Source organism: Aethalodelphis obliquidens, unplaced genomic scaffold (genome assembly GCF_003676395.1).
Source record: "Aethalodelphis obliquidens isolate GAN/ISIS:26980383/991018 unplaced genomic scaffold, ASM367639v1 scaffold14, whole genome shotgun sequence".
Lineage (NCBI taxonomy): Eukaryota > Metazoa > Chordata > Mammalia > Artiodactyla > Delphinidae > Aethalodelphis > Aethalodelphis obliquidens.
In genome coordinates, this window is record NW_020837958.1 from 36,334,206 (window position 1) to 36,360,434 (window position 26,229).

The 26,229-nt window shown below is 47.5% G+C and overlaps 1 protein-coding gene across 7 annotated transcripts in view; it reads left to right on the forward strand.

The window, feature by feature from the left end:
• TRIM66 (tripartite motif containing 66) overlaps nt 1-26,229 on the forward strand; it is a 61,079-nt gene that overhangs the window by 29,418 nt on the left and 5,432 nt on the right. For 3 of the 7 annotated variants that reach the window (XR_003434543.1, XM_027115439.1, XM_027115438.1), the window contains 13 exons: nt 550-696; nt 2,888-3,005; nt 4,399-5,273; nt 6,632-6,793; nt 19,986-20,507; nt 20,668-20,860; nt 22,302-22,362; nt 22,814-22,988; nt 23,303-23,592; nt 24,008-24,134; nt 24,418-24,492; nt 24,887-25,039; nt 25,453-25,671. Coding sequence is in view for 6 of the 7 variants with exons in the window: in XM_027115439.1 (XP_026971240.1) it covers nt 550-696; nt 2,888-3,005; nt 4,399-5,273; nt 6,632-6,793; nt 19,986-20,507; nt 20,668-20,860; nt 22,302-22,362; nt 22,814-22,988; nt 23,303-23,592; nt 24,008-24,134; nt 24,418-24,492; nt 24,887-25,039; nt 25,453-25,671 (3,117 nt within the window). In the remaining variant the exon portion in view is untranslated. The other 4 variants (XM_027115441.1, XM_027115443.1, XM_027115440.1 and 1 more) reach the window with 4 other exon arrangements.

A 26,229-nucleotide genomic window follows, 5' to 3' on the forward strand; every position in this document is an offset into this window, starting at 1 on the left:
TGTGAGCAGATGGATGGGTTCTGTTCTTTCCCTGGGGCAGAAACCAGGCACATATCAACCTTGTCTCAGGGCTCAGAGATGCCTGGGCTAGAATTCAGATATGTAGTTTCCATAGCTCTCTGCTGCTCCCTGTATCTTAAAATGTCCAGTCTAATTTTGGGAAGTTGGCTCATTAAGGGCTAGAGAATCAGATCAAACTCCCATTAATGCTGTGGCAGTAAGGCAACTGCCTTCCTGGACTATGCAGGGTTATAGCCTTGAAAGAGATATGAAACAAGCTATGCCCAAGAGATGCAGACATTCATTCATTTTCTCATTCATTTATTAGCCATTCCATGTTTGTACTATAAAATCTACCTACCCTGTCTCCCTCCCTCCCTCCCTCCATCCATCCATCCCTCAGCAGCCCATGTCCTCCTCTCAGGGGTGCAGTTTCATCTGATTCCATCTGTGTTTACACGGATACACACAGACCACCAGACTTCCCAAGCATGTGGCCTGCAGTCCAAGAACAGGATCAGGGACTCTGTCTTCTCTCTTCGTAACCAGGGCATTACTAATGAAAGGAAGCGGAAGCTGGAGCAGCAGTTGCAGAGCATCATGGTTCTCAACCGTCAATTTGAGCATGTGCAGAATTTCATTAATTGGGCTGTCTGCAGCAAAACCAGCATCCCTTTCCTTTTCAGCAAAGAGCTGGTAAGAAGAACTCCCACTCCTCAATCACTGACTTTGGGTTAGTAAGTGAAAACCATCTTTGACCAAACCCCACAGTGCAAAGGACCCAGGTGCTGGAATAGACCTGCCTTCCTCCAAGCAACTCAGCTGGGAAGTTCTGTAGTTCTGTCTTAGGTCATGGATCCAGGCATTAATACTAGCAGTGTGCTGAACATTCCATAGGAAGTTATTTGGGTTTAAATGGGACCTAAGAGGAAAGGAGGAGTTGAGGATGACATTGAAGTGTTGGGCTTGGGAGGGTGATGATCCCCAGGAAAAGAAGCAAGAATTTTGAAGGATGTTGATGGGGTTTATATTTGGATATGTTGAAGTGAAGGTGCCTATAGGGCATTTAAAGGGAGCTGTCCCAAACCTGCTTTGATAGATGGGTCCGGAGGTCAGAAGAAAAGTCAGGGTTAGAGAGAGAGAGATGTGGGAGTCACTGGGATATCAGTGATATTGGAAGAGTGTGTGAAGGAAGAAGAGAAGAACAAATCTGGAGCCCAGGGAAATGCCGTCATTTTCACATAGACAGAGGAAGAAGATGAGTGAAAGAGATGAGAAGCAAGCATCAGAGGTGAGAGGAGAAATAGGAGAGTGTGGTGCACAGAAATTAACAGAGTTTCACATTTTAAGTAATCAATGTTATCATTGCTACATAGGTGAAGGGGCATGAGTAGTGAAGCGAAGCCTTGAGGTCTGGGAATCAGGAGGTCCCTGGTAATCTTTTGGAAGACATTCCCACAAAGTAGAAGGGTCAAAAGCTAGAATGAGGAAGCTGAGGATGGGAGGTGAGGAAGTATAGACAGAAGTGAAAAGAAGGGAAATAAGAAGGTAGCTTGAGAAGGAGACAGGGTTGGAATACTTTTTTAAAGTAAGGAAGACATTTGCACATCTTTATTTGGGAGAAGTGGTTGAAGGTAGAAGAGATGTGTGGTAGAGGAAGCATACTGGAAGGGCAGAAAGAAGTGGGATCTAGAGTGAACTGGTTGACCTTAAACAAGAGGCACTCCTTTCCTCTGAGATCAGAGGACAGGAAGGTGTCCATATAATGTAGTTAAGTTTGGAGATAGGAGGGATACAAGTTTGAGGGAAATTGTCTTTTATGGGTTTTTTCACCCTCTGTGAAGTTGGAGGTGATAATGAGAGGGTTAGGCATTGCGTAAATGACATTGAGGAGAGAAGTAAAAATTTTAGATAGTCATTAAGGACCATGGTAGAGGAAGCTGACAAGATAGGAAGTGATAAGAAGAAGGACTGAAGGGTACCCCTGAGGGTAATGATCAGTGTAGCGACCCCAGATAACGTGGCTTTGGGATGGCTGGATTGACCCAAGGTCAGACATTGGGGATGGGAAGGGAACTAGGGCACTAGTGACATTGTTACTGAAAATGATGGAAAGCTGGGACGACCATATGGACTGAGGGAGCAGGGCTTGGGGAGTCCAATGAGGCTGAAGAGCATGCTCAGAAAGAGTGAGAGCTGGTTATGATCAGGGGGTGGGTTGTTGGAGTTTAAGGTCTCATAGGTAGAATGGTTCTAGATGATGAAAATGGTCTAGATATGGTGAGTGAACTGAAAAGAGAGGTGAAGGTGATTTACATTAAAGAGATCAAGGAAGTAAGAGGCCAAGATGCTGATTAGGACATTGGTTAACTAGATGTTGTCAGGGCAGTTGGATACTTGCCAAAGTCCTAGATAAATGGGAGAGTTAGCCATAGGAGATAGATGAAAGGAATGAGGGAGGAAGAGGGCAGTTGACTAGGATGTAATGGAGTTTTACAAGTGGATGGAAGGACAGCTATGGGGAACTCAGAGAATGTCTGCCCCCATTGGCTTTTCATGTGAGATTATGGTAGAATGAAAGGAACGCTCTTGAGAGGCTTCCAGCCAAGTGATATTCTGAGGGAGAATTAAAATCATTTGAGGCCTGGAAGAGATAAGAATGTAGGCTTTCCATAAGCCTCAGTAAGAAGAAGGGGATCAGTAGGGGTGGGGGAAAGCGGAGGAATGTGAAGATACTAAGATGTAAGGAAATAAGCAAGCATATGGGGGAGGACCACAGGCTAAACAGCCAGGACTTTGGCCTTCAACTTGTCCAAAGAGTGAGGGAGAGGGCGTTGTCATTCGGGTGCAAGATGCCCAAAGAAATGACCTTTGGTGCTGTTGTCAGATTGTGTTTCAGATGCAGCGATTGCTGGAGACCAATTGTAACACAGACCCTGGTTCCCCTTGGAGTATCAGATTCACCTGGGAGCCTAACTTCTGGACCAAGCAGCTGGCTTCCCTTGGTGAGCCCAGGGCCTACTCTGTGGGCCTGTGCATGATTGCTAAGAACACATATAGACCATCTGCTTAGCTTACTGGCTAGATCAGCATATGCCCAAGAGAAAGCACTCCCTGAGACTGCCAGAGCAAACCTGAATGACTGGGGGTGATGAGGGTAGGGTTGGGGTGCGGGTGGGGAGAGTTGATAGCGTAAATAGCAATGGCAATACAGGACTTTTGTAACAGGACCCGCTGAGATCTGAGCTTCCTATTCTGCATGAATGTCCCTCTTCCCTTGTTTTCATTGCTAGAAGAGGAGACAAGACAGTGGCCCTACTCTCCAGAATGCTGTATGGCAGTGCACATGTGTGTGGGCACAAACAGAGATATTTCAGCGACACAGGAGACAGACAGACAGTGTCACACATGTCCTTTGGAGTTGAGATATAAGCAGATAATTCATGACCTTGTGTGTTTTTCTTCCCTGCTGCAATAACTTGCTGGCATTCAGTCTTTAGGCAGAATGTAGACAACTTGAAGTTGTGCCTGTGTTGACAACCTAATGGTAGGTTTGTTAAACTAATGGCCAACTGCTACCTTCATCCGGGCTGTTATTCTCAGTGAAAGTGTTTTGAACTTAACAGAGCGATAAATGATATATTTAGGTTTATTTTTTGCTTCCCTTACCCTTTTGATTTAATTCAACAGACCTTTGGTGAGCACCTGCTCTGAGTCAGGCCCCACCCTGGCCACCAAGTGACCAAAGGTGAATAAAACACACCTCCTGCCCTCAAGACACTTGGTCTTCCCCAAATAAGCCTCAGATGAGCTGAAGGAGCCGTTAGCCTGAAACAGCAATGGACATCATCTACTCATGTATGAGGGCCCAGGGGCCTCAGTCCGCAGCACTGGCGCCTGGCATTGACCTTGGTGTTAGAGCTTCCCCACTCTCTTCCATCCTACTTGCCCAACACACAGTTCCCCAGAACCATATTTGAAGACTTGCTCATTTGTCCTGGGGATGAATCTCCTTTGCCACTTTTCAACACACTCCTTCTTCTCCCCCAGTGTTGATTTTTTTTTGGTCTGAGTCTCTCTTGGGCTATTCTGTTAAAAAAGAAGTAGGTGCTCTTTGAGGGAGCCCGTGGTTTCTCTAGTGAGATAGAGTCAGGACTGAGCATCTGGTAAAAGCTGAGCTAATTTCTAAGTGTCCCAGGCCCCAAAAGCAGGTCTATATAGGTCCAATTGCTGGAAGCATTCTAGACTGAGTCTTGGGGATCAGGGGTTGAATTTCTTAATCTCTGCATCTGGTACAAGTTGTTTTGAATGCTATCCTTCGGTCCCAGGAGTGGGAGGTAGCAGAGGGGGAACAACTGCAGATTACCTTTGGAAACACTCTCTATTTTGAATTCTTAGGCTGTATAACTACTGAGGGTGGACAACTGTCCCCGGCAGATACTCCTGCGTATGGAAGCTTACAGGGACCGTCATCTTTTTATCAAAGCCACCAGTCCCCAGAGGCTCAGCAGGAGACTCTCAGCCATCCCTCACACAAGTTCCAGCCTCCAGCACTGTGTTCCTCCTCTGTGTGCTGCTCCCACTGCTCCCCAGTCTCGCCCTCCCTCAAAGGCCAGGTCCCGCCGCCCAGCATACACCCAGCCCACAGCTTTAGGCAGCCCTCCGAGACGGTGCCCCAACAGCTGAGGTCACTGCAGTGCTCCCCGCTGCTGCCCAGGGAAAAAGAACTGCCCTGCCGTCCTCATCCACCAAAGCTACTTCAACCCTGGCTGGAAACCCAGCCCCCTGCGGAGCAAGAGCGCACATCCCAGCGGCTAGGGCAGCAGCTGACTTCCCAGCCCGTGTGCATCGTCCCCCCGCAGGATGTTCAGCAAGGAGCCCATGCCCCGCCCACCTTTCAGACACCGTCTGTCCAGGTGCAGTTGGGCCACCACCAGAAGCTGAAGCTCAGCCACTTTCAGCAGCAGCCGCCACCTCCGCCCCAACAGCAGCCACCCCCACCTCTCCCTCCATCCCAGCATCTGGCTTCTAGTCAGCACGAGAGCCCTCCTGGGCCTGCCTGTTCCCAGAATGTGGACATAATGCACCACAAGTTTGAGCTGGAGGAAATGCAGAAGGACCTGGAGCTTCTCCTTCAGGCTCAACAGCCCAGCCTGCAGCTGAGTCAGGCCAAATCGCCTCAGCATCTTCAGCAAACCATCGTGGGGCAGATCAACTACATTGTGAGGCAGCCGGCACCTGTCCAGTCCCAGAGCCAGGAGGACACAGTGCAGGTGAGCCCCAGGGTGGCATGGAACACACATTCTCCCTAGGACAGTGCAGGAAACACAGCCTCCCAATCACAGGGTGGCACAAGAGCACAGTTTCTTCATTTTAGGGTGGCCTTGAACTCAGCCCTCACAATTCAAGACTGCGCCGGGCTCCACCTCCCATCTCAGGAAAGCTCCAGAGAACAGAGTACTTAGCCCCAACTTAGATCTGGGCTTCATACTGTCCAGAGTGGCCTGGCTTAGCCCTGTCCTCCTGGGTGACACTAGGGACCTTGTCCATGAATGGAACGTCCTGAGCTGTGCTGGATTCTAGCTAGCGCCAGGGCAGAAGGGAGGCTGTCTCTTACCTTTGTAACCTCACTTGCCTTGCTGTAACTTGTGTATCCCAGACAGGGGGAAGGGCAGTGAAGGTGTGCCCTACGTGCTAGTGGACAGCAACTTCATACCACTTCAAAACACTAAGACAGAGACTTAGAGTTTATTCCAAGCCTACTAAGCTAGGAATGTTTTATATACACTATGTCATTTGTCCTATCAACAATGTTGTTATGTAGGCATTACCATCTGTTTTTCTAGGTGCAGAAGTGGAGGTCAGAGAGGGCAAGCAGTTTGCCTAGAGATCCTAAAACGTTGAGTGGTAGAGCCAAGACTTGGGTCCAGGGCTGCTGACTCTGAAATGCCACAGAGGAGGCCCTGTTCTCTCCCTAGGGGGATTATGAAGGCTGCTCCTCTCTTTTCTCAGCTAAGAGACAATTGAAGAGGCGCAGTTTGTGCCTCTGGGATTCTTGCAGCACTCCACATCTTCATCCTTAACTCTTGCTTTTCTTTGTCCCCAGAGCTTCCTGTTCCAGCCCCTTCCTCCTCCCCTCTCACTTTTTTCATAGTGGTGTCTCCTTTAAACATGTAACCACATTTATATCTTCAAAGCAGCTCTACAGACTTTTACTTTATTACAAAATATAAGGCCTCACATTTACGCTTCAGCACTGACAGCTTCAGATCATGCTTCAGATGTCTTCCTCTGAGGCTCAGTTCCTTTGAGGGGATATGGAATAATCCTTATGATGGCAGAGAAGAGTCTAGGGTTTATAGAGGACCATAAACTCTTTAAATGTAAGTCAAAACTGTTATGATTGCTAAGGTGAATATGACAGAGTTAGCTCATAATTCTTGGTTTGGGTTCTGTCCTAAGATTGTCATATTAGGAAGAATTTAGATAAGACTATCTTTCTTTCTAAAAATTTCAAGCAGTTCACAATGTGTAGGTGGTAACAACGGACAGTGCAGGGTGGGCATTAGCCTTTGCTGCTGCTGCTACTCTTTGCGGTAAAACCCACCCAAGTTCTTATTTTCTTCTCCAGGCTACAGATGAGTCCCCAGCATCTGAAGGCCCAAAGCCAATTCTCCCTCTTGACAAGAATACTACTGCTAACTTGCCCCAGGCATCTGGGGAAGAAACTCCTCACAGTGTTCCCCCACTGGACAGCGCCATCCAGCACTCCTCTCCGAATGTGGTGAGAAAGGTACTAACAGAGCCTGCTTTCGCTGACCATACGGGACCCACTGCCTGTCAAGACCCCAGGGACCTGGATGAGGATGACTGGGTGGGGGGAGGAGTGTCCCTGTTCCATCCCTGGATGTTACACAACCCTGACTCATGCCTTCTGTCCTAATGAGTCTGCAAGGTCCTCCTTTGCCCCATTTCCACCCACATACAGTAAAAATGGGAGCAGCTGAGCTTCATTTAGAGAGGAAGGGGAAAGGGAAAGAAAGCCGACTTATTGAACCCTCACTCTGTACCTAGAACTGCGCGTGGTGCTTCACAGGGTGATTTCACTTAACCTTCCCAACAGTACTGTGAGATGGGCACCCCAATCTTATGGCTAACGAAACTGAGATCCAGGGTCCTACAGCTAGTACATAAGAGGGCTAAGGTTTATTTAAAATGAGAATCCAAAGCCTGAACTTTCTTCTGTCTGCAATGAATGAAAATGGGGAAAATGTTTTATGTGGTCCCACAATCCGAAGTTCGTTGGCCTTAGAATTGGGATTAATGGAATTTATTGGATGAGTGCTCTACAGGGATATCCTGCAGAGGTAGCTGAGCATCTAGGGGCACTGGGATCTCTTGGAGATAAGCTATTGGAGCCCTTCCTGTCCATCTACCTACCTGCTGGTGGAAGCGTTCATGGCAATAACCCAGAATCCCACGACTCCTCAGCTGTCCTACTCTGACCCCTGCCCTTCATCCCTACCCTGGTCATCCTCCTAGCTGGAACCTAAGTGCTGTGCCATGCCTTCCCATCAGCCCTCCATGTGTTCCTTGGCCCTGCTCCACTTATCCAATTGCCTTTTCTGGTCTAGTCCCCTCAACCTTCCTGGTACTTCCACTCAGCCCTGTATCTGAAGCTCTGTCAGCTATTCTGTATCCTTCCAGCCTGCACCCTCGGTCCTGCAGCATCCCTTAGGCTATACAACTCCAGTTCCGCTAGTTGTTCTGTGTACCTACCCTTCATCGTGTTTCTCCCAGTAGCACCATTGCCATATATGTTTTAGATCAGTCTAACTCAATGATACTTGAGAAGAGAATTTTAAAAAGTAAGAGATGGCAAAAATGAAGTGTTAACTTGGAAATCCCTTGAAGTCTGGGCAGGCCTCTGGTACTAATGGCTTTTTGTCTATGCCCATCCTGCCCTATCCTTTTGAAAATTGTCTGGCCTAGAGGCCACAGAGATGCTGTAAATTGGTCCTTTGTGGCTCTTAGTGGTTTACATTCTTACACCTGGGGTAGATACCTATCCATCCAACCATCCGTCTATCCACCCATTTATGTATTCACTCAATGTTCAAAAAATATATGTTAATCTCCTATTATATGCCAAATAGTTTTCTACGTGTCAGACACACATTGGTGAATAAGAGTCTCACACTGGAGCTTATATTCTAGTGGGAGAGAGAGTTAAACAAGCAACAACAATAAAACACGATAAAGTGCTGTGATAGTCATTGGGTTGTATAGAAGAAGCACCTAACTCTGGGAGAAGGGACTGTTCACAGACTTCCCAGAGGACATGATTTTAAGCTGAGATTTGAAGGAGGAGAAGTTAGGTTGGTAAAGGAAGGAAGGGGGAAAGTATAGAATAAATAGTCAAAGGGAATGGCAAGTAGGAAGGTCCAGAAGTGAGAGAAAGCCTGGGGTACTTAGGGGGTTTCAGATGATTTGGCTCGGTAGGAACATGAGATGTACTGGAGAATGGGCGTGATTGAAACCAGAGTGGTTGGAAGGCCTTGTAAATTATGCTCTGGAGTTGGGATTCAGTCCTGGGGGTTGTGAGGCGTGAATGAAGGATTTCTAGCAAGGAGGGACATGGTTTGAATTAAATTTGAGAAAGGTCACTTTAGTTGTAGTAAGAGAGACCAAAATAGTACAGAGGAGAAATAGGAGAAGTTGAATGAAATCAGGTAATGATGGGAATGATGAGGCAGCAAGGACTTCAAGAGATCAGATCACAGGAGCTTTGGGGCTTGGAGTCTGACTGTCAATGGGAAGTGAGGGAAAGACAGTCCAGGGTGTGTCTTAGCTCACTGAGTTGCCATTCACCTGAGATGGGAGCATGGGAAGAAAAGCATATTCGGGGGGAGAAAAACGTTAAGTCTTGAATTGCTGGTGCTCTCCTGGAAGTTACATTATAAGATGAATATAAGATGAATGGAAGGCAGCTAGCTTTAGAGGTCAGTAGGAAGCATGGGCATTGCCAGTGCTCAACTGGTAGTGGGAGCCATGCTAAAAATGCTTCTGCTTATTTAATGAGTCTCAGTTCTGCTCCTCCACCCAGTACAGAGGAAAGGAGGTGAGCCACATGCAAGCATGGAGTCTGTGCTGCCTGTGTGGGTGGCCCACAGGGTGCTCTGAGCAGTGAGGGGAGGGGATGCTGCCCTCCTGTGTGGCTGCAGGGTGGCAGTGGGGTTAAAGAAGATCCTAAGAACTCTAACTTCTCGTGTTGAGCTGCCCCTGGCCGTTAACCTGGGTTCGTGCAGAGGTGTGGAGGGGCAAGTGGCCTGACATTTTTCAGATGTTTTGTAGGCTTCTTTGTGGCTTGGACTCCCAGAAAAAGGAACCTCAAGGTTGCCATCCTGGCCCAGAGGAACCTTTGGGTCTACTTGACTGAGAGAGGTACTGCTTATACACAAAGCTCCTGAAATAAGAAGAAGGGCTTTCTTTTTTTTTTTCTTTTTTTTTTTTTTTTTTGCGGTACGCGGGCCTCTCACTGTTGTGGTCTTTCCCGTCGCGGAGCACAGGCTCTGGACGCACAGGCTCAGCGGCCATGGCTCACGGGCCCAGCCGCTCCGTGGCATGTGGGATCTTCCCGGACCGAGGCACGAACCGTGTCCCCTGCATCAGCAGGCGGACTCTCAACCACTGCGCCACCAGGGAAGCCCAGAAGGGCTTTCTTTTTGAGGGAATTCATTGCCTTGAATCTGGGATCGGGCAGGGTGGGGGTATGAAGGTCAAGGTTACCAAACAACATTTTGAGCATCTTATCATTGATTGATAATACTTTGTATAGCACTTTCTACTTTTTTCATAGGTTTTTACAAGGATTATTCCATTGTATCTCTTTGTTTATCCTAGCAGTACTATGAGGAAACCACTTTCTTACTCCCCTTTGAAAGATGTGGAAACTGAGACACAGAGAGGTTCAGTGATCACCTAAGAGTTACACAGCCAACGATTGGCAGTGTTAGGACCAGAGCACAGGTTCCTGCCTCAGCCCTGTGTTCAATGATTAGGTTAAATTGCCTCTCTCTGTGCACTGCAGTGGGAGAAGTAGGACTCCATGTGGTCTCTCACCTGCTGGATTTTCCTATCTTTATACTCTCTGAAGTAGCCTGAGGCCTTGCTGGGGAGAGGTCTTAGGACCCAGCCTAGTTTGGTCTTGGCTATCTTTATCTGGTAAAGGCATTTAGCCCCCAGCCCACTCCTCAGCCTGTACTGGCCTGTGAGTGCCGGGGGACGTCAGAAGTCTATCTGAGGCCACAGATGAAAGGAACCTGTGGCTCCAGGCACCACTCTGTGTGTTCCACAGGGACCTAGTCATGCTCAGAGCTGCTTTGTGTCACCACATGGAGGACTTCTGTTACAGCTGAGCAGCTGTGCACAAGTACCTAGGAGCTGGTACTAAATAAGCTGATGGTGAAAACAGATTGCTGCTGAAAATGAGAAGTGAAAGTTCTAGAATGGGTTTTCTAGCGGCTTGAGCTCTGCAGTCTCGGGAACATTTTATCCCACCACCTTCCCTGCCTCCAGCAGGATGTTTTTGTATGAACTTGGACATTTGTTTGGCACTAGCTGTTGCCTAAGCTTCTTAATCTTGGTTCAGCCACTCTGAAGAAAGACAATGAAGAAAGACAACTCTGCGACAGAACCCCTTCAAATCCCAAGTGAGACTGGAAGCCATTTTGATGGCTTCATTTCAAACTTACTAGTCAACTGCTGAAAAATACACACATTCCTTTCCTCAAAACACTCATGGAGTCAAGGCTGTGCACGTCACAGAGAGCCCTATCTGAACCCCAGTTCACTTGCAAGAGGGACCTCTTTTCTGCTCATAATGTGGCCCCAGATCTTCAACAAAGGACTTTGAGGCCACCAAGATGCTGCTTAAGGCTTGAGAGGAGTCTTTGATGTATTTTCAGCAAATGATACAGAAGTAGTAGGCATTCCTGTGGTCCAGATTATTAAGAGTGATGCAGAAGAGTCAAGAATAATGACTCAGATGAATAGCGTTTATGCCATTATCAAAGCATTTTGATGCCTGAGCTCTTGATTTGATTCTTAAAACTCAGTGAGATTTACGTTAACCTCTAGAGGAGGAAAAGCCCAGAGACGGAAAATGATTTGCTTAAATACATACTCTAAACCTTGACATAAGTGAATACTAGGCATCCCGCCTTCACAGTCTCCAAATACACTGCTACGGACCAGGTCATGGGTTCTCAGCCTTAGCAACCTTCTTTTCCTCATAGTCTGCCACTGACAGCAGCGTTTCTCAGAATGTTCCCAGGGCCTGGTGTGGCTTTCTTAGGGCATAGCCTGTGTCCAGTTAACATGTGCAGAACTGTACATGTAGAGATGTGCTCTGTCCAACAGAGCTAACACTCCCCAGGTCTGGCTCCCTGAATTTTGTACTCTCTAGGAAGCCTGTCTCCTTCATTCTAACCTGGTTTTATTCACAGACCAAACCCAAGATCTTTGTCTATCTCTTGGTTCATGTGAAAACAGGTTCTTGTTCCTAGGCCTTAAATTTCCTTAACCCAGCCTGGGAAAAATACCTCTGGCCTAACTTTTCTTAGTCTCCAAAATTTGGGTTTTGACGATTCTACTCATTCTGGCTTTTACTTCAGATTTACTGGAATCCACTTATTCTTTTCCTCTTCCTTCCACCTCAGACTCTGGGATCCTCTTTGCTTTTTCCATCTTCTTGTATCATCAGGGCACTGGGCAGTCTTCATTTCTTCTCTCTTCACCAGCCATGATTGTTTTCCCTTTTGACTTTGGTCAGTTAGCAGATATCAACATAGTTACATCTATAGCAATAGCCTTACTTCATACAAGAGTATTTTGTTGAGCTGGAGGGGCACTCACCATCAGCAAGAGCAACTTTCCTATTAAAAACCAACTTGTGAAACCACTTGCAAGAAAAGTTAGTTCCCCCATCAGCTGTCTGATTCAGCTGTGTCAAGATCTCCTGCTGTTAAACCAGTCTACTTTATCTGAAGCTGTTGAAATTCTCAAATATCTCAAGGATTTAATTCACAAATCGATTTACCTCCATCCTTGTCTCCTTATCTGTTTCTTCAGCCAGGGTGAAGGCCTTCAGTATGTTTCCAAAACATGACACATTGGTCTCTTCTTCTACTGTACACTTACATGGTGATGAGTTTTTGACGAGTTTAACTTCTAGAACAAAAACCTGAAAGCAGAAGTGAGCAGGCAAAGCTTCAGAGCAGCAACAAGAACAGATGTCACAAACCTCACTCATTATATTCTATATGCGACTATAAGCCTGATCTAGTCAGCATTCTTTTTTTTTTCTTTTTTTTTGGCGGTTCGCGGGCCTCTCACTGTTGTGGCCTCTCCCGTTGCGGAGCACAGGCTCCAGACGCACAGGCTCAGCGGCCATGGCTCACGGGCCCAGCCGCTCCGCGGCATGTGGGATCTTCCCAGACCGGGGCACGAACCCGCGTCCCCTGCATCGGCAGGGGGACTCTTAACCACTGCGCCACGAGGGAAGCCCCTAGTCATCATTCTTAATCTAACAAGCTTAGTTATATGGTTTTCTTTGGAAATTTTTAGTTTTCCTATATTATAGCAGTAAGCAGAGTAAAAGCAGGAAGGCAGAACTTCTATAATGGCAGCTAACAACAGGGGAGAAGACAAGAAACTTCACCTGGAAATGTGCCACGATGTGAAGTCATTCACTGAAAGGACAAGCTAAGCCCTACATTCCTAGAAGTTCCCTAAAGCACCAATGAACTGCAGAACACCCCAGCAATAGAGGTTCATCAAAGTTCTTTTACATCACTAAGAATTGGTCTCATTAGGCATCATGTGCTCTGTTTAGTAAGACAGGGTAGGGTGCAAAGCATTTGAAAAATACTCCCCTTCAAAATAATATTTTAAAGCTAACTGCATTTTGTTATCGAAAGAGATATGTTTCAGATATCTGGAAAATTGACTTCTTTGGAACACCACCCTATCTGTGCCACTTTATCCTCAGCAATATTATCTTTCTGTAACAACCTGAAATTTGTATTAAACTCAGGGTATGTGCACCAAGTGTCTGTTTATTGACTTCTTAATCACATCATACTAGGGCACTAGCTTTCTACCTAATGGCACAAAATCAAGACCAGCCAGCGGATTTCTAAGGCTGGGCCCAGCCTTGGATTCCTTTATAGGCTTGGAAAATTTGGGTAATCACTCTGTGTCTCAATTTCCCTTCCTGTTAAAATGAAAGAACAATGTTTTCTCTGAATTTTGACAACATCTTGTGGCAGTCATTAGAATGGCAATATAGGCACATTGAACTCCAGAAAAAGATCTGGGTGGTGAGAATGGGGAGAGGAAAGGCAGCAGGTAACAGAGCACAGATCAACAGGATTAGATGGGTAAAGGACTACATAGGTGACTAGGAGAAAAGGTTGAAAGTCATACAATTCAGACAGGTCACAGGTCAGGCAGGTGGCAAACAGAGATAAAGAGACAGAGATAAAGAGATAAGAGACAAGGAGAACAAAGGGACAGGGACATACAATTTGGGAGGAGAGAAAATTAGGGGCAAGTAAGGAGATACTAGGTCATGGAGGTAAGAGGGAGCTCCCTTCATACGTCAAAGATGACCTGAGCTGATGACCAGTGTATGTTTTTTGCATTTTGGACTTTTCTTCCTCCCTGATCTAGAAAATAATTTATTTTTACTTGCAAACCTCAAAATACTTATTTTCCCTCATGAAATCTGAAGGTTTTATATGTGAAGATGAAGTCAAGGTGCCAGTTAAGCTTGGCGGTGTCAGTGATTGCCCTATACAGACTTTCCAGCTGGCCATACGCTTTCACCTTCTCTCATTTGACCTCTGAACAATCCTGAGTGTTGGAGAGGACAGGTGGCATCATCTCCATTGACATATGAGCTCCTCCTGTGTGTGAGGCACCAAATGTCAGACAACTTGGTCACATTCCCAAGTCCTTCTCTAACCCTAGTATGTTCTCAAGAAGACTCTTCCTTACAGGCCCTAGAGACTCAGCCTGCTTTCCTGGCCCTGAAAGTTGGCCCTCCCCTTGCCCCTACTCACCTTGTAGCAGGGTAGGATGGAGGGTCTCAACTCCTCTCTTTCTTCCTGTACATGAAATAAGGACCTTTTGTTTTAGTATTTTGTAGCTCTTCACTCCAGAGAGCCAGATGAAGTATCAAAAATAACTAACACACAGCATAATGGGTTCCAGAAATGCCACTGTATTTGCATAGCCTATAGATATGGGACTGGGGCTGGCTTCCTCATAGCACTCTCTCTGAGTCCCTTCTCAGAATTTCCCTATAGATGTTTCCCAGGTTCTTGTTACTGTTACCAGAGCTTTCTTTACACCACTTACTGATAGCCTTGGCCTCCTTGAGATTGGCTGTAGATATGGACAGGAAAGAGACCAGTCTAGTCTTCAGTATCTTAGGACATGTTACCGACCTCATGCCGTCTGCTAGGTGTTGTGGGAGCAGGTCCAGCAGGCGCAGCTCAAAATAAGCTGCAACAGAGTTTCTACAATTCTTCCATGGCTCAATCTGCATGCCCTCTCTTCTCTATCATTATATTAACTCACATTTCATGATGTGCAATAAGTGATCAGGAAAGGGGAGTCGGTATCATACAAATGTGATCTCTACCCCTAACCTGGAAAGTTTTGTGTTTGGGGATTTAATCTTGTGCATGTCTTGTGACATACAGCATCTGACTATTATTACTCAGAATGGTCCCAGAGGGATTTTGGTGCTCTTAATGCTTGGCACCAAGGACCTCACTGCGAGTCATCTGTGTAGATGAGATGACTGCATTAAATATACATGTCAGATAGGGAAAAGGTGAAAGAGTCCAGCTCAAAGGATTAGACAGTCATATATTACAAAAGGGAATACAATGATCATTGGTTATTCTTATCCAAAGATAAGGAAATATAGTATATTAGAGAGCTATGTTAGTGCATTACCAGGACAACAAGAGGACGCCAAGGGATGCAGGCCAGGGCATGTTTGAGATGGCCCTTGGCCTCTGGCCTCAGTCCCTTAAGCTGGGCTCTATGCCTACTTTATTCCATTTGGTTTGAGCATTCCCCCCCATTGCTTTTTCTCCTCACCTTTCTTATCTTGGGACTTAGACTATACAGCAAATTGAAGGCTTTTTATTGAAGACCATTGAAATACCAAGAAACGTATAAAAAGCAAACTTTTCTTTGGAGAAATAAAGGGTATTTAGCTCATCTACTTTTAAAACTAAAAATTAAGAATAGAAAATATAAGCTTTATTAAAGCAGTTAAACAAATAATAAGGGAAAAGCGTTGGGGGAGAAGAAAAAGAGATGAGAAGAAAGAAAAAGAGAGGAGAAGAAGAGAGAAAAGGTCAAGAGAGACAAAGGGCAGGTGAAGGAAGGACAAAGAGATGGAAGAACAGAATGTGGGAGAGATCAGGGAAGGGGGTGAGCACAGAGAGGGGCAGAGGCAAGCAGACCAGAATGAAGAGTGTGGCTTTGGTGCCAGAGATCCGGATTCTAAATCTATAAAAATCCTATGTCAAATATCATACTTAGTGGTGAATAGTGAAAGGATCCCCCTGAGATTAGGAATGAGAGTAGGATGGCTACTGTCACTACTTCTATTCAACCTCATACTGGAAGTCTTAGCTAGTGGAGTAAGACAAGAAAACCAAATGTAAGCAAAGGGAGAAATAAAACTCAGTAGTCATAGGCGACATGATTTATATGCACAGAAAATCCCAAAGTGACTTTAGTAAGATCCCTGGATGCAAGTTCATGAACACAAACAAAGAGAAATGGAGATTTTTAAAATTATGTTTTCAATAACATAAAAAACTGCAGATGCCCTTCTGAGCTTCATTTTTTCTCAGGTGTAAAATTAGGGCTACGACAATAATAGCAATAATAATAGCAGCAACAGCAGCTGGGATTTATTGAGTACCTACTGCCAGACATTGCTCTAAATGTTTACATGGATTATTTCTTTTAACCTTCACAACCCTTTAATGTTTGTTGTGAGGATTAAGTGAGGAAATATATGTAAAACACTTAGCAAATTGCCTTGTGTATAATAAATTCTCAATAAATTTTAGCTATATAAAAATAGGCAGGTACTTCCCTGGTGGCGCAGTGGTTGGGAGTCCGCCTGCCAATGCAGGGGACACAGGTTCCAGCCCTGGTCCCGGAGGACCACACATGCCGCAGAGCAGCTGACCCTGTGCGCTACAACTACTGAGCCTGTGTTCTAGAGCCTGCGCACCACAACTACTGAAGCCCACGTGCCTAGAGCCCGTGCTCTGCAACAAGAGAAGCCACTGCAATGAGAAGCCCACGCACCACAACAAAGGGTAGCCCCCACTCGCTGCAACTAGAGAAAGCCCGCGCGCAGCAACGAAGACCCAACACAGCCAAAAATAAATAAATAAATTAATTAATTAATTAATTATTTTAAAAATAGGCATTATTTTAGAGAAACTTATAGACTTAGTTGTTAGTAGAACTAAGCTGCTATTCATTTGGCTTACAATTTGTGGAATAAACAGTCATGCACTGTTGTTGTTTTAAAAAAATTGTGAATAGCTCATTTTTTTTTTAACATCTTTATTGGAGTATAATTGCTTTACAATGGTGTGTTAGTTTCTGCTTTATAACAAAGTGAATCAGTTATACATATGTTCCCATATCTCTTCCCTCTTGCGTCTCCTTCCCTCCCACCCTCCCTATTCCACCCCTCTAGGTGGTCACAAAGCACCAAGCTGATCTCCCTGTGCTATGCGGCCGCTTCCCACTAGCTATCTATTTTACTTTTGGTAGTGTATATACGTCCATGCCACTATCTCGCTTTGTCCCAGCTTACCCTTCCCCCTCCCCATATCCTCAAGTCCATGCTCTAGTAGGTCTGTGTCTTTATTCCCGTCTTACCCCTAGGTTCTTCATGACATTTTTTTTTTCTTAGATTCCATATATATGTGTTAGCATACGGTATTTGTCTTTCTCTTTCTGACTTACTTCACTCTGTATGACAGACTCTAGGTCCAGCCACCTCACTACAAATAACCCAATTTTGTTTCTTTTTATGGCTGAGTAATATTCCATTGTATATATGTGCCGCATCTTCTTTATCCATTCATCCGATGATGGACGCTTAGGTTGCTTCCATCTCCTGGCTATTGTAAATAGAGCTGCAATGAACATTTTGGTACATGACTCTTTTTGAATTATGGTTTTCTCAGGGTATATGCCCAGTAGTAGGATTGCTGGGTCATATGGTAGTTCTATTTTTAGTTTTTTAAGGAACCTCCATACTGTCCTCCATAGTGGCTGTACCAATTTACATTCCCACCAGCAGTGCAAGAGGGTTCCCTTTTCTCCACACCCTCTCCAGCATTTACTGTTTCTAGATTTTTTGATGATGGCCATTCTGACCGGTGTGAGATGATGCCTCATTGTAGTTTTGATTTGCATTTCTCTAATGATTAGTGATGTTGAGTATCCTTTCATGTGTTTGTTGGCAATCTGTATATCTTCTTTGGAGAAATGTCTATTTAGGTCTTCTGCCCATTTTTGGATTGGATTGTTTGTTTTTTTGTTATTGAGCTGCATGAGCTGCTTGTAAAGTTTGGAGACTAATCCTTTGTCAGTTGCTTCATTTGCAAATAGTTTCTCTCATTCTGAGGGTTGTCTTTTGGTCTTGTTTATGGTTTCCTTTGCTGTGCAAAAGCTTTGAAGTTTCATTAGGTCCCATTTGTTTGTTTTTATTTCCATTTCTCTAGGAGGTGGGTCAAAAAGGATCTTGCTGTGATTTATGTCATAGAGTGTTCTGCCTATGTTTTCCTCTAAGAGTTTGATAGTGTCTGGCCTTACATTTAGGTCTTTAATCCATTTTGAGCTTAGTGAATAGCTCATTAATTCATTTATTCAGCCAAGCACTGCTCTTGCGTCTAGAAATACAGTGGATAAGCAAAACAGACAAGGTCCACACTCTAATGGAGTTTACAGCTTAGTAGGAGAAATAGATATTAACCAAATGGTGTCACAGATTGGGCTATGAGAATAAGGTCCAGGAATTATGAGAGCATAAAAGGGGGGAGCTGGTCTGGGTTAGAGTGAAAATTCACAGGTGAGCTGAATTCAGAAGGTAAGTGGAACAGGGGCAGGGCTAGGAGAATGTTCCATGCAGAAGAAGCAGTCTGTCTGAAGAGAGAGGTTGCATGTTTCAGGAACTGAAAAATTGTCTGAGTGGCTGGAGTTCAGAGAATGAGGAGAGAGCTGTTGTATGGACTGTGACTGCAAAGCAGGACAGGGAAGAGCTCATCAAGGCCTTAGGAGCCTTGTTGAGCATTTTCTCAGTGGAGCGCAGTACAGTTTTATGCAGAGGACTGATGTGCTCAGATTTGTGTTTTGAAACTATTTCTCCACTGAGGAGACCACTACTGTAGTCTGGAAAAATATGAATGTGTAACCCAGGCTGGGACACCAACAGCAGAGAGGAATAGTGGGAATATTTGAGAGATGTTTAAGGGGTGGAATTGATGAGGTCTGGTATTAGCTTGGGTGAGGGAGGAAGGATGCTCTACTGTTGTCTTCCTCCTAGGATTCAGCTTGAAGAACTGGGTGACTAGGGTGACATTCACTGAGGTGAGGACAGTCTTTTCTTCACTGTTAATTAGCTTTACTAACTTAATATGGAAACTTGAGAGGGTATTTGAAGTATTTCTTTTCCTGTGGAAACCTGAATGTCTTATTCATGGGAAAAAGAATGACAGGTTTATGACACTGATTTTGGAAACTTAGAAATATTTACTCCTTGTTTCCCCTTCGATTTTCAAAAGATGTCAAATTATTATATCTTTTGTCTTAAAAAAAGGCAAGGATATCAAACTTTTAAATTCCTGAATGTTGCATTTAGAACAGGTCTTCCCACCATCTCCCCTCCATCAAATCTCTTTCTCCAACATGAAAAACTGAAATGGATTCAGTGCAGTATCTATGTCTTTAACTTCTTTTTATCAAGCTTTTAAGTCTCTTCTGCCTAGGTCACCAAGCAGTTAGAAACAAGAAAGGAATTATGGGGGTTGGAATATTATTGCCTCATCCAATGATTGTCCAGATTGTCCATATTAAGATTTAGTTGCTCTGATGTTCTCTGCATCTGGTTTAGAATGTCTTTGGCAGGTATAGCAGGGCTAGAAAAGACCTTCACATCTCTTGGTCATAGTCTTCAATCTGATGCTGGTGGTGCTGGAGTTGATCTGAACAAGGCTGTGAGAAGCCTCTGGAGTTTGACCCAGGTTACCCAGGACTGACTGGGGCTCCCCAAGCCTTGGCACTATCTCAGAGAATGTCTGCAGCAGATCAGGGTTTGAGCCTTCTGAACTTCCTCCCATTTTTATGTAGCAGAAACTATCCTGTAGGACCCCCAGAAGGGAAGAGAGGCCACTAGTGCTGTAGTCAGAGGGGAATGTGAAGTGGGAGGGTAGTCCTACAGTCTGACCCTTTGCTTAGGTACTGGAAAGGGGGTGAGGGATGTGGCTGATAGTGTGTGTGTGTATGTGTGAGTGTGTACCACCCTCAGGTCAGGTGGTAGGCTGTCCCTCTCTCCTTCTCTTCGTCTGTCAGTCTGTCTCTCTTTCTCACACACACACACACACACACACACACACACACACACGCACACATGCATGCACACTAGTGTCCTCAGCCGTGCCTGCCTCTGTGTCATAGCCCACCAACCTCCTTGGTGTAGGGCAATGGAAATAGGACTTCCTGTGCTGTCTGCCTTCCCTGCAGCTATGAGACTCTGAGGCAGAGTGAGATCTGAGCATGGAACTCTTGTGGGCTGCATCTGTCCTCTCCCTCCCACCATTCCTAGCTAACAGCCTGACTGTCCCCTGTCTTCTTCGCTCCTGCAGCACTCCACTTCTGTGAGCATCATGGGCTTTTCCAACACACTGGAGATGGAACTGTCATCTACCAGGCTGGCGAAGACCTTAGAGCCACAGATCCAGAGTGCGAGCAGCCTGACAACTGCCCCACCCCAGGTGGTACCAAGCCTGCTGAGTGGCCCCTCACCAACCGTGTCCAGCCTGGTGGGCGGTCAGAACCAGGCTATGCCCAGCCTGACAGCCAGTCACCTGCCGACCATGCCCAGCCTTGTGTGTGGCACACCCCACTCCATGCCCAACCTGATGAGTGATCCCTCCCAGGCCATCACAAGCCTGGCAAGTGATCACTCTCAGACTGGGCCCAGCCTGATGTCTGGTCCCACCCACACTGTACCAAGCCTGGCAACTTGTCCTCTGCAGAGCGTGCCTCCGGCTTCTAACATGCAGTCGGAAACCGGATCCAGCTGCAGTCCTGGCTCTGGCCGAAATGCAGGGAGCCTGCGCCCTGGGGATGGGGCTGACCCCTCCCTGGGGAATGCCTTGTGTAAGGTAGGTCTTGGGGAAATGCCATTCAACTTCCTCTGCTCATCGCTGGGCAAAAGGGTAGCCCCTGAAGGCTTTATTCTGGCCTTAGCTTAACAGCTCTGTGACCACCAACAGGAAAAACGTCTGATTTCTTTGATTCTTGTTGGCCTTTCACTTTTGAAAGATGGAAAGTGAGGATTCTACCCGCTTCACTGACTCTCTGGGACAAGGCCCCACAGCCCCTGGTCCGGACACTTCCAAGGATTTGGCTATCCCCTCAGAACTGGAGGAGCCAATTAACCTCTCTGTGAAAAAACCTGCACTGGTCCCAGTGGTCAGCAAATCCGTGGCCCTGCAGCAGTACCGGAGCCCAGAAGGTGAGACTCAGCAGCCTGCCTTTCGTGCTGACCACACACTTGAGCAGATGGGCTCAGCGCTGCCGTGAGACAGAGGTCAGCAGAGCTGCTCTGAGCCTGAGGGAGCAGTGTTTCTCTCGGGCTAAATTCACTTCTCCCCCCAGAACTGACTTATTGATGTCTGTTCTGTTTCCCTCACTGTAGCCATGACTGATCCAGGCATGGCCAGAAATCAGCCTCCTTGTAAAATTCCCCATGCAGAATTTCGGGGGTCTGGGTTATAGGTAAGGGGAAGCAGGAAGAGCACATTCCAGAAGGGCTAGCCTTGGCAAAATATTTTAGGGGAAAGAGCATGTCTGACTTTGGAGTGTGATAGACCTAAGTTAGCAGACCTGCTCTATCTCTTTATGTTTGAACCTGGGCAAGGTTTGAACCTAACCTTTCTGAGTTAGTTTCTTTCTCTGTAAATGGGGCTAATCATAGCTACTTCATAGGCCATTGGGACAAATAACTACAGTGAAATCATTTGATGACTTACTCCATAGTAACAAGAATTTGCCTTGCACCTGGCATTAATGTAGATTTGTGCCTCACAGTAAAGGGAATGTGGACTGGTGGAGGTTGGCTCTGATTCTCTTCTGAGCTACCCACACCCCTTCTCAAATGCGGCTAGGCTAAGGCTCCTTCCTTCTGGAGAAAGTGAGGGAGTTGGGAAGTAGCAACTGCCTAGTGAGCATTGGGGGCCTTCTCATTTCAGTGTATGATTCATAAATGTTTAGTGTGTAATGATCAGTCTATTTCCTACATAACTAATAGATGAAAATGAAACAATCTTTCTATTTTTTTCCTCATACTGGTTCTTCTTAACTACACAATAATGTAACCTGGAATTTTAAGCACCTAAATTTTTGAACCCTGCTTGCCCATGGAAAGTGCTCAGGACAGTGCCTGGTGCCGAGTGGGCGCTCAGTAAATGCTAGTGTCCTCCTCTTTCCCCACACTGCTCCCTGCCCATCTACACAGACTGCACTTCTCAGGGGAGGGTTCCTGGGAGCCTCTTGCCCCTGGAGGGTGAGCTGGATTCTCAGGCTGTGCTGAAATCCCAGCACTTGGCTGAAAAGGGAATGACTCCTTAGAGCAGGTGACACCAGTGTATGTATGGGGAACAAGTGATTCCTGAGCTCATTTTGAAGGTGAGAAGCTGGCCCCTTGGCACCTGACCGAGCCCTTACCCCCAGGCAGCCTCTGAGTGTTACCTGTGTTTATCTTTTTAAAAGAAAGTGGCCTTCTTCCCCTCTCAGGAAGGGGAGATATGGTAGGATTGTCACCACTATGAGTGATTACAGTGTTGGTAACAACGGTGTGACAGGTGTGTGGCCAAAGCATGAGTAGCAGATATGAGTAGAGGGTGTGGGTGACAGGGTGTGTTATCGTAAGTGTATTTGTTTGTCTTTTGCCTTAGAGTGTGAGAATTTTGAACAAGGAGCCCTAGGCCTGGGTACAAAAGGGAACCAGAGCATCAGGTAACAGACGCTGGGCCCACCCTCCCTCTCTCACCCTCCAACCTCATGTCCTGGGAGGTTGGCACAGGAAGTGAGCATCCTTGATGACTTAACTAGAAGCAGACGTTTGCCTGCAGCTGTCTTCTTCAACCCCCAGACCCTGGGGTCGGGTGTGTGGTTGGGCGTCTGGGATGGTTGTGGGAGGATGTCCTGGCTCCTGCGCCGTGAGGCACGCAGTCTGTGTGCAGTCCTCCCTCTTCGGGGACCCCCCTTCTTTGATCAAAGGGCTCCCAGAGGTTGGCAGGACCCGGCCAGGCAGAGCTGGTAGCAGAGTGGAATAGGGGCCTGTAGAGGGTTGGACTGAGGAGATCTTGAGCAGCAATTCAGTTGTGGGATCATGGATGAGCCTGACTTAGAGGTTGGGGCCAGAGGAGGCTCCCACCGAGACCCAGGGATGTCGTTCTTGCCCTAGACCCTTCAATAGTGAGCCCAAGATACCCTATGTGCGACTGGAGCGGCTCAAGATCTGTGCTGCCTCCTCAGGAGAGATGCCTGTGTTCAAGCTGAAGCCACAGAAGAATGAGCAGGATGGGAGCTTCCTGCTGATCATTGAATGTGGTACTGAGTCCTCCAGCATGTCCATTAAGGTACCACTTTTCTCTGCCTTCTCCTTGAACCTTGGCCCAGCCTAGGAGCCTCTCTTTCCTCTCTGCTACTGGGAGAATTCTGGCTCTGGCATTGTTCTGAGTCTCTGAATGGGGCTGTAGCTTGGCCAGACCTTGTACCCTGCTACAAGTGGTCTGTGAGCTGCGCACTAGGAGTGAGCTGTCCTGGTGTTCCTGGGGCTTGGCTGTCTTGGGGTCCTGGAGTAAGTCGGTGCCCAGGGCTTGTCATCTTTCCTCTCCCTCCCTCCACAACTTGGTGCCGTGCCCTGACTGCTCAGACTCACTTCTTCCCCAAGGTCAGCCAGGACCACCTGTCTGATGCCATCCAGGCCCCAAACCTGGGGGGTAGAAAGGTCACTGTCACATCTCTGGCTGGGCAGCGGCCACCAGAAGTGGAGAGTGCATCTCCTGAAGAACACAGGCTCATTCCTCGAACCCCTGGAGCCAAGAAGGGACCCCCAGTACCAATAGAGAATGAGGATTTCTGTGCTGTGTGCCTCAACGGGGGAGAGTTGCTGTGCTGTGACCGCTGCCCCAAAGTGTACCACCTTTCCTGCCACTTGCCAGCCTTGCTCAGCTTCCCAGGGTGAGTCATGCCAACCGCAGGCCAGGCCCACAGAGCTCCCTCAGGTGGGCTTCCTCCCTTCTCTGGGCCTGCATGAATTACAGGTCTGTGACTTCGTGGCGCTATAGCTGTGTGTCTTCTGCACACAGACAGGTGGATGCTTCCCTTCCTCCTCTGTTCCCAGCTTCCTCCTGTCCAGATTTGTCCCTCTACCCCTCTCCCAGCCCCTTGTAACTCCTAGTTTTCTGGATTCACTAAATCCTGAGTTACTAAATTTCTTTCAAGCTTGTGGCTAGGAAGCCATTTTCTACAGGGCAGGGCTAGGGACTCAGTTTCTCATGTCACCACCCCCCAAGCTTGTCTTGGGGTAGTGGGACAAGGGAGGGGGCTCTGGGCGATGTGCTGAGGGCTAACTTGGCCTCACTTGCCTCTTCAGGGGAGATTGGGTGTGTACCTTGTGCCGCAGCCTGAGCCAGCCTGAGATGGAGTACGACTGCGAGAACGCCCGCTATAACCAGCCTGGAGTGCGGGCCCCTCCTGGCCTGAGCGCGTATGACCAGAAGGTAGGGAGGGGTCTCTGGGGCAGCCTGCCTGTGCCCATGGGAGCTGAGTCTTTTCTGGGGGGGTGAGAGGCCTCTCTGGATACCTCTCTTTTGGGCTGTGCCTATGGGGGCTCACTACGATTTTTCTTCTGCCAGCTGTTTTCCTCTGGCTTGGGAGGCTGAACTGTGCCTTAGTATAGCGACTTGTACCCTGTGGGACAGAGCCATCAGGGTCGCTATCGTTAGTCCTTACTGAGGCGGGGCCAGAACAAAGTAACACGGTTGCCAACTCTGCTTTCTGCAGAAGTGTGAGAAACTGGTACTGTCCTTGTGCTGCAACAGCCTCAGCCTGCCCTTCCACGAGCCTGTCAGCCCGCTGGTAAGGAAAGCCTCACTGCTTCTGCCGGCTACTGGACTTGCTGCTCAGAGCGCCCTGGGCCTGGAGCAGATCATGGCGGTGCCCAGGGTGGGCTCAGAGCGTGGCCACTGGAAGCAGGAGTAATTTGTGCATGGCGTAGGGGACCCGGGGGCCATGGCCACTACAGCCCCCCAACCAACAGCTGCTGCTGCGTCAGACCTGACTTGACATGTAAACCACTCCTCCTTTTCCCTCTCTCTTTGTCTTTTCCCTCCACACGTTTCTTCTTGCTGCCTTTGTCTTATGTTCTATTATTTCCATTCCAACTCATTCTCTATCTCTCCTTCCTTCTTATCCTTCGCTTTTTCCTCTACTTCTCTCTTCCTATTTGCTTCCCCTTCTCTCCTCCCGCAAGGCCCGGCATTACTACCAGATTATCAAGAGACCCATGGACCTGTCGATCATCCGGAGGAAGCTGCAGAAGAAGGACCCAGCCCACTACACCACCCCGGAGGAGGTGGTATCAGACGTCCGCCTCATGTTCTGGAACTGTGCTAAGTTCAATTATGTATGTCTTCCCTGTTTTCCCTCTCCCCTATTTCCAGTGACCCCAAGACTGTCATGGCTGGACAGAAGTGTCTGGTTCGGGCCTGGGCTGCCAGGAGGAGCTGGGAGCAGACCTCCTGGGGCCTACTGCAGTGAATGTTTATAAGCTCTTTCCCACATCGGGGCCTCAGCGTGGACTCAGGAGGAATATGGGGGCTGCTAGTGACTGGCCATCTGTGGGTAACTGTCAGGGTCACGTCTGCTTTAAGAGCTGATACTAAACTGGTTATCCTGGGCCCTGAGGAGAAAATATAAAGTTCCAGACATCCCAGAGACCCAGGCAGGCTTTGCGCTCTCTGTATAGCTCTCGAGGCGCCTGGAAGAGATGGGCTGGTGGAAGGGGGCCAGACCATCACTGCTCTCCTCCCCCTTCAGCCCGACTCAGAGGTTGCAGAGGCAGGCCGCTGCCTGGAAGTGTTCTTTGAGGGCTGGTTGAAGGAGATCTACCCGGAGAAACGGTTTGCTCAGCCAAGGCAGGAGGACTCAGACTCTGAAGAGGTGTCTAGTGAGAGTGGGTATTCCACTCCCCAGGGCTTTCCATGGCCCCACTGCATGCAGGAGGGCATCCAGCCCAAGAGGCGGCGGCGACATATGGTAAGGAGGTGCTGCCAGCTGGCAGGCAGGTGGGTGGGTGATTGGGCTGGCAGGGGGCACCCACGCAGCATGTACAGAGTAACCTGAAGTGAAGCTGCTTGGGTGGCACAAGAGAGTGGTGACAATGAGGCCTCACTTCCAACCCCTTAGCCTCAGACAAAGGCAAGGCAGTGCAGGGCTCATCAGCTCCAAGGACCACTGAGGCTCAGAACCCTGAGACGTGGGGGTACCTGCCCAGGGCCACCCAGAAAATTAGCAGCAGGACCAGTGCAGCAGGACCAGCTCAGTGCAGTGATTACTCCACACTGTGATGCCCATAAGAAGAGAAGGACCTGGTCTCAGTGCCTGATCTCAACTTGGGTTTGGGAGAAAGGGAGAGTCTTTTCAGCCCCTTGGTGTAGAGAAGGAAGGAGAGGTTTTGCTTGCAGGAAAGACATCTAATCTGACCTTTTGTCTGGTCTCACCTGTGCAGACCTGAAACATCGATTCAGTGCTATTTAATTCTGCTGAAATGTATTGCCTTCCCACTGTGTGCCAGGATCTGACTAGCCATCCCCG